Source organism: Copadichromis virginalis, linkage group LG23, assembly GCF_057382275.1.
Source record: "Copadichromis virginalis isolate Kocher_CV1m ecotype Utaka linkage group LG23, C_Virginalis_male_GT1.1, whole genome shotgun sequence".
NCBI classification, from domain to species: domain Eukaryota; kingdom Metazoa; phylum Chordata; class Actinopteri; order Cichliformes; family Cichlidae; genus Copadichromis; species Copadichromis virginalis.
Window position 1 is genome coordinate 9,218,183 of NC_140639.1, and position 7,970 is coordinate 9,226,152.

The following is a 7,970-nucleotide window of genomic DNA, read 5'->3' on the forward strand; positions in this document are numbered from 1 at the left end:
CAAAACCTTGGGTCTCTAAGCTCCTCTCTTAACTGATCGTCAGGAAATGTGAGCACTTTTATAAAAGCAGGAGTTTTGTGTGTTGCTGGTCTGGAGCATTCAGGTTTTAACACAAAACCAAGGTTTCTGGAGTGAACATCACAGCAAACATCAGATGATGCAAAAAAAGTAAATATATAGTAACCTAAAAAATAAATAGTAACCTAAAAGTAGACCAGATTCAGTTTAAAATGAGTTTAAATAGACTTGAAAAATGGCTGTTGAGTCCATCTACCTGGCTGGCTGCTCCGTTTAGAAAGACATACAACACTTAGAGGAGAAATGCACACAACAGCCCCCCACACACTGTAGCTCATTTAAAGTCCAGGTTTTGATAACAGCTTTGCAAATCTCATCAGTGAGCATGACAGTCACCTCTAGCCCCACACATCCACAGTACAGGTCCAGAGCTGTAACTAGACACTCAAAACATTCCCAGCACTAAAAATACCCCCCTACCTCCACCGCTACCTTTAATTCCCTCCAGCTGCAGCCCCAAATGCCTCCTCGCTCTATAGGCCGCGCCAGAGGTGGGCTTGGGGGGCGCAGGCAGGAGGCTGTGGAGGGCAACATGTGGCGGCTGTGAGGGGGTCTCCCAGGGGGACGTGGGGAACAAAACATGAGCGTAAGGATCAGTGGCATGCAAGCGGGCGGGTGCTTTACAGTCATGGAAAAAGACCAACAGCGTTAAATTCACTGATCAAATTTAGGACCCCAGGGCACGGAGGTCTGGACTAGGCCAGACACTCTGGAGTCAGCAGCGTTAGTCATGACTGACTCTCAAAGGCCACGCCCACTGTGGCTGAACAGAGTGACTCAGCAGAAGAAAGTAAATGAGTTTTAACAACATACATTATGTTTGCTTTAATCTGAAGGCTTTTGCAGTAGCAATACATCTGATACGAGTAATAAACACACATCTCACAATCCAGCAGCTTACCAGGTATCACTTTTAACTTAGTTTGGGCAGAGCTCTAGATTTAACTTAAGATGTAAGGCTTTAAGTTCAAAAGTTTTTCTTTTTGTTATCAGTCATAAATTTCTCAATCGACAGTGACACTTAATGCCTAAAATAAGACACTGAATATTCAAAACAGTAGCTCCGGAGGAAGCTGTTACTCCCTACATGGCCAGCTGCAGCCCTCCGTCCACCACCAGCGTTTCTCCTGTAATGTAGCGGGACTCCAGGAGGAAGAGGACGGCCCGGGCTACCTCCTCCGGCTCTCCAAATCTCCCCAGAGGGATGGAGCGCTCTAAAGCCTCCTCTCTCATCCCTGCAGTCATGTCAGTGTGTATAAAACCTACCAAAAGATGGGGAAAAAACAGCAATGAGATGACAGAGACTGACACAAGCAGTGCTTTGTACTAATTACCAATCACTAATCTAAGGATCTAATCTTTGCTGCAAGTTGCATTGGAGCAGAGAGTGTCAAGTGGCAGGGATGAAAGTGAGGCCACGGTTCTTAGGAATATAAGGCAGCTGGAGGAAAGTTAGGGATGAGTTGCTGCCTTACGTGGAGAAGCTCAAGTATCTCATAGTCTTGCTCATGAGTGGGAGAAGTAAACAAGAGATTTGTGTTTGTTTTACGGTACTGCGTTTGTGTCTGTTTGCATGAGTGACTGTATATAAACTCATTGGTTTGGTATTAGGTATTTGTCCACACAGTCTACTCAAAGAGATACACAACCACTTGCGCGCAGTCCTCCAAGGAACCAACAACACGTAGCTCGATATGAATGACACTACGCGTAAATTGAACGCTGACCGGTTAAAGGGCTCAGTGTGGTTCTCTGATAGCAGTGGATTGTAGCAGATATTGAGAAGACAGAGAGAAAAGTGAAAGAATCAGAAGCATATTCTGTACCTGGAGCCAGGAGGTTAACCCTGATATTACGTGAAGCAACTTCTTTAGCCAAGGAGCGAGTGAAACCCTCTAGACCAGCTTTACTGGCACTGTAGACACACTGGCCAGAGTTCCCTTTCAGGCCCACAACAGAGCCTGCAGACATGACCAGAGAAATCCATTAAGATGACTTGATTCCACATTTAATATAAATCACAATCAAATTACCTGACTCCCAGCGTGCTGGATGAAGAATTTGTTACTCTGTCTGTATAATTTCATAGATTTTCTTTACAAAGAAATATAAACACTGTAAACCTTGAGGTAGAAATCACATTAATATTATTAAAGCCGTGCTTGTGGTTTCAGATTCTGGTTGGATTTTCTTACAGGATGCAGTCAATCCGGTGCTTCTTAAGAGCTGCAGTCCCAGGTGTCGGTGGCATTCGAGATTTCAACAAAGCCCTTCTAGGAGCAAGTCTTACCATCTTGAAACAGCTTGAGCCGTTACTTAGGTATATTCAAGTTACTTTTAATTTCAGTTGTCCCTGTGACGAGTGCAGTGTATACTTTCCTTTAGTCTGCAACATCAGAGACCAATAAACTGACCAGGAAGGCTGACTCTGAGAGGAAGTCCCTCAACAAACTTTTATCCATTGTGGATAATCCCGACCACCCTCTGCACCACTTACTGAACAGGCAGCAGAGAACTTCCACTAACAGACTGATTTAGGTAATCTCTTCCTCATGCAGTAATGTTTATAACTCCACACATCTGTTTAGCAGAGAATCATCTGTTCTTTCACCTCACAGCTTTTTTTCCCCAAGCCTGCACCGTTTACTACACTTTCCCCAATACTGAGACTAATATCATCTACCATTAACTAAACTTGTTGTTTTCTGTTACATTTAGTATTTTATTATATTCTATACTCACTTATTCGTTATCCTGTAAATTATGTAGGTTGTTTTTAGCCTCTCAAACCGCTTTTTTCAACAAATACATATTATTTTCTGTATTTAATGTACCAACAAAAGAAAGAAAAAAAGAAAACAGCTGGAACACTAGAAACTCAAACTTTACCACCTACTTGTGCCACCATCTTTTCTCTGGGAGGTTTCTATTCAGGATTCTTTTAGTAACCTCTCTCTCTCACTCATAATGTATCTGATTACAGTTCATGAGGAAAAAGAAACGTAAAACCATACATCCACAAGCTTGTTGCGTGAATTCAAAGAAATTGTCAGTATCTGATTTTATTTGGACTAAAATGAGCACAAAATTACGGTGGCCCTGAGAGGCCAAACGGACTGCAACTTAAGAAAACACCAGCAATAAGAAAAACACTGCAAAAGCACACAAAACACAATGGCAATAGGAGAAACGACAACAGAAATAGGAAAAAACTGATTTCCAAAGGCACAAGGGAAGTGTTTCTGGGGAGACAATAACCCAACGGACAAGTTGCACGAACCCAAAACATGCTTGGTGTGTTTTATCATGATTCATATAATACTGATGATGGATTTTTAGGCGAATAGTTAGGCTAACACACTTACCTCTCATCTTTTCTTTCCTCACAAAACCGATAGATCCTCCACTTCTTTTAAGTGTCTCCCAGCGCAATTCTTAGCATATTTTGGTCCCTGCAACATTGGGTTATTGTCTCCCCAGAAACAATTCCCTTGTGCTTTTGGAAATCAGTTTTTTCCTATTTCTGTTGTCTTTTTCCTATTTCTGTTTTGCTTTTTCCTATTTCCATTGTGTTTTGTGTGCTTTTGCAGCGTTTTTCTTATTGCTGGTGTTTTCTTAAGTTGCAATCCGTTTGGCCTCTCAGGGCCACCGTACAAAATAATATCCTCCTTAAAGGGTACACTGACTTGAATCTATAAAAGTAGTAACACAGCCATCTAGTGGTTAAATTGAAGACACACCACTAATGTGAATCATCAAGTACCTATATTAACAATAGCTGCTCCTTGGCTGTGCAGCATGCTGCGCAGCGCTGCCCTGCAGGTCAACATGGAGCCCAGCAGGTTGGTGTGAAGCAGAGCCACCATGTCCTCTGGTTTGGTCCTCAGTAGCAGACCATCTCTGTGCAAACAGACAACAGCAACTTGCAGGGGTTCAGCATTTACATGCGTCTAAATATGTCTGCAAATGCAGCTGAGAATCAGTAGAGGTGTCAACTTCAGTGCTTGCTCACCTGTTGATACCAGCTGCGTTCACGAGATAGGAGATGTTTCCCCAGGTCTTCTGGATCATTTCAAATGTTTTCTGCACCTCCTGTTCTTTAGAGATGTCACAGCTAAAAGCAATGTGCTCATCTAGAGAAGACACACATCAGATCTACTGTTGGCATCACTGCAGTATGTTTATAAAGGTCCTCTAAGTCTACACTGAACCTTGTATTTAATTAAAAATGGGCGTAGCTTCTGAGTGCTTTAAACCTGCAGTCTTTCTAATGGCCAGCAGGGGGCGACTCCTCTGGTTGAAAGTCTGACTGTATAGTTGCCGTGAGAAAACTACCATATCTTCTAACTTGGTTTATGACCTCAGTAAACTATTTACTGATGAGTTTATGTTCTCAAGCTCTCATTTCAAGCCTTGCCAAATACAAAACAGTGTTGTCTTTGTAAAATATGTTCGACGTTATAGTCACAAAGGATTATACAAAGGTTAATGGTTTATGACATAGGTGTCAAACTCTGGCCCGCGGGCCAAATTTGGCCCGCAGCCTAATTACATTTGGCCCGCGAAGCCATACCAAATTACTATTAGAGCTGGCCTACTGGTATTATACAGCTAATATATATTGTTTAGTATTAAGCTTTGCTTGTTCCATATTCAGTTTTTCAGCAAAACGTGTTTGAGTCCATAAGAAAAGATTCATTCTTATATATATCTGGAGGAATAAATATATTTCAATAAATATTAACGTTAGCCTGCGACTTTGTTCTAGTTTTGAATTTTGGCCCACTGTGTATTTGAGTTTGACACCCCTGGTTTATGATATTTAACATGTGACTGACTGACAAGTTACTAGAGTGCACAGAGTCTCTCTGTTTAGTCACATCTAGTTTCAAAGCCAAAAAACCCTCAGTGTGAGATATCATACCAATGTCACGTCCATCTTTTACTTACAGTTGATGGCAGTGTAGAGCTAGACTATTTAAAATAAATATCCCACCCATATTTATAAAGAAAGAAGGAGCTACATGCTTGTTTATTTATAATGTGTACTTGCAAAGACTAAATCAAAATGATACAGAGAAGTCTTTAATTTTATTATTTGTAATTTTGAATAAATCTACACAAGGAGGTTTTGATGCATATTTTTATTTACTCTGTTTGATCTGAACTGTATCTGTGACTCCATTTTCTTCTTCTTATCTAGTGGGTAAATGAAACTTCTTAAAACATCTCAATTATAAATACTCCCCACATTACAAAAATTACAAAAACTTAAACTAACTGTGAAATTCATTCTTTTTTTTCCTTCTCAAAATTTGGCTTTTCGGTGTTGTAAGTAAGAATGAAGACAACATATGCTGTTGTTCTCTGTTGTTTTTGCCAATTTCATAACAAATCTGCATTTTAAGCTTGAGTAAATTAAGCCATACTTTTGAAAATAAAAATTGGTAATTTTCCTTTAGAGGAGGGCCGTTGTGCAGAAAAAAGCACGCTAATGAAAAGCTCTAATAGCTCTGGCACATGTCTGTACACTTTACTCATTAACTCATTTATTAGTCCAAAATCCAGGGTAAGGTTTACGCCACAGCTACCTTAAATCAACACTATTGGTAATTACCAAAATAATTTTTTATGTTTCTGTAATGGTTAATGCACCAGTTTGTGCAAGCTTGTTAATAAAAATAATATTTTTAATCCTAAAAAAAATTGCTATTTTACTAGCAGTGGTTGAATGTTCTGCTTGATTAATTTAGTTCTGAGAGAAGTCCAGTGTGCTGGTTATAATTTGGGTATTAAAACAACAATTCAGTTCAGTGAGTTCAGTAATTTAATTTGCTTTTCGCAGACTTCTAAAATACTTGTGCTTTCTTTTTATATCCGGTGATCTAATAATTTTGTTAAGCACTGTATTACACACAGCACAGCATTATACCTCCATGCAGAGATGCCACAGTTGCCTGGGCGACGTCTTTGTTCCTGGAGACGACGGCTACCCTGCAGCCTCTTTCTGCCAGCAGGCAGGACACTGCTTTCCCAATGCCTCTGGAACCCCCACACACTACTGCCAGTCTGGACATGATGACCTGCAGGAGAGGCAACAGCTCAATTACAGCTACAGAACAGCATCCGGACTATCTCAGATGAAACACAGGAGAGACATGCCTGCTTCCCTTTATGATCTTCATAAGTCGATGATGTAGTCTGATTATTGAATGGAAGCTACACAGCATAAACACACAGCATTTTTATCCCTTGTTCCATATTTCAATCGGCTCTGCAGGCACTTTTTTCTAAAGTCTGGCTGAAGAAAGTAGGGAACGCTTTTATTATAGTCAAGTGCAGGTTAAACTCTGTATGGGGAAAGTCAGTGTCAGATGGACACTACCACAAATGAAGTGACAGTAAATTAGAAAAATTGTTATTTTTTGTCAGTTATTATTCAGTGTTACACAAATACAAATATGATGTGTCCCATGTGTGTTACATATAAACAATCTTTTGTTGAGATCTGGTCACCCTAGTATATAAGCATAATGTATTTATATGACAACTTATATGTGTAATAATAACACCCTGTTTGCTTTAACAAAGTTTTCTTTTGGTTTAGGACTGAAACACTGGGATTACTGGGATTTTTGTCTTTTGAGTCAACACACATCAGTCTGAATGTATTTTAGATGCTGAAGAAACACTGCGATAGCAAACAGAAAAACAGGCTTTAACAGCTCTATCTATACTACGGACAGATTGATTAACCATCACTGTTAATAAGGGAGAGAGGCAAAGGTGGTAGGGTTTGGACATGTGCAGAGGAGGGATGGCCGGTGCTCACATATCACACTTGTTCTTCTTAAGTTGTAGATAAACAGGTACCGGCTAATTTATAAAGGGCTACCTTTAGAGACCTTGTCACTGAGGCTACGCGATTATACTTTAAAACCAATTTTTTTAGCTCCTAAAATTTGGAGCAGTCTTCTTCGGCCATCATCGGGTTGTTTGAATGTGCGATTTGTTTTAAAAACTCATTTTATAGTATAGTATATATTTTCCTTTAATCTTTCCCCCATTATTTTGGCACAGAGTTTATATCTATTTAAGTGCACGGAAGCGCGCGTGCTGGGATGAATACGTGACGGTAAGGTTGGTTGTTTGTCTGTATGGGTCTAGGCAAGTAAACACAGCCAAGATTATAAAACATGACACCCTGCCTTAACATGTGGGACAAAATGCTCTGCAGCACAACACAAAGTAGGACACCGGGTCACTTCAGTGAGGCTAAGAGTCACAGTCGCTGTCCGGTAAATAGTAGCCGTATTTAGCTTTAAATGTCATCGTACAGTTACGTTTATGCAGCGATATGATACTTACCTCGTTTTTCTGAGTCTAACACCCCGTTTGAGAAACACTGTTACAAATGTAACAAATGTTATTTACTGAACAAATAAAGAATACCAGAGGAGCGGGTAGTCATGGGCGCCGCCATGTTTTTTGTTGTTATTGTGCTGGTCGTTGTTGGTCGGTAGAGGGCGCTGTGGTAACGCTGGATTGGCTGAACTGAACCAGCACTGCTTTGATTGATTGGTGATTTTTTTTACCTTTACCCAGCCACTGTAGTTCCACCCTACACTGTCCACTGTACGTTACACCGTGTGTACACTGACCCACTTTGTCATCTGACATTTGCTGTGCTTGTTTTGCTATATTTAGTCTGACCGTTTTATTCGTTTTTGTTGATCTATTTTACTTTAAAGAATCACTTTATTGTAATATATTCAAAAGCTTCTGACATAGTTTTATTATATATTTTTTAAAATATTTTTATTTATCTAGCTTATTTACTTCCCTTGATTTAGCTGTTAGAGTGCTTGTTATCTCAGTAAGCTGTTTTATTT

At 40.0% G+C, this 7,970-nt stretch overlaps 1 protein-coding gene across 1 annotated transcript; it reads right to left on the minus strand.

Moving 5' to 3' along the window:
- Positions 1-888: 888 nt before the first annotated feature.
- cbr4 (carbonyl reductase 4) lies at positions 889-7,621 on the minus strand. Its single transcript, XM_085448346.1, has 6 exons — positions 7,447-7,621; positions 6,011-6,161; positions 4,091-4,211; positions 3,842-3,978; positions 1,905-2,039; positions 889-1,340 (listed from the first exon to the last, which is right to left on the minus strand). Exons 2-6 carry the CDS (start codon positions 6,153-6,155, stop codon positions 1,162-1,164), a joined length of 717 nt encoding a protein of 238 aa, XP_085304472.1. The 5' UTR covers positions 6,156-6,161; positions 7,447-7,621; the 3' UTR covers positions 889-1,161.
- Between the last annotated feature and the right edge of the window lie 349 nt (positions 7,622-7,970).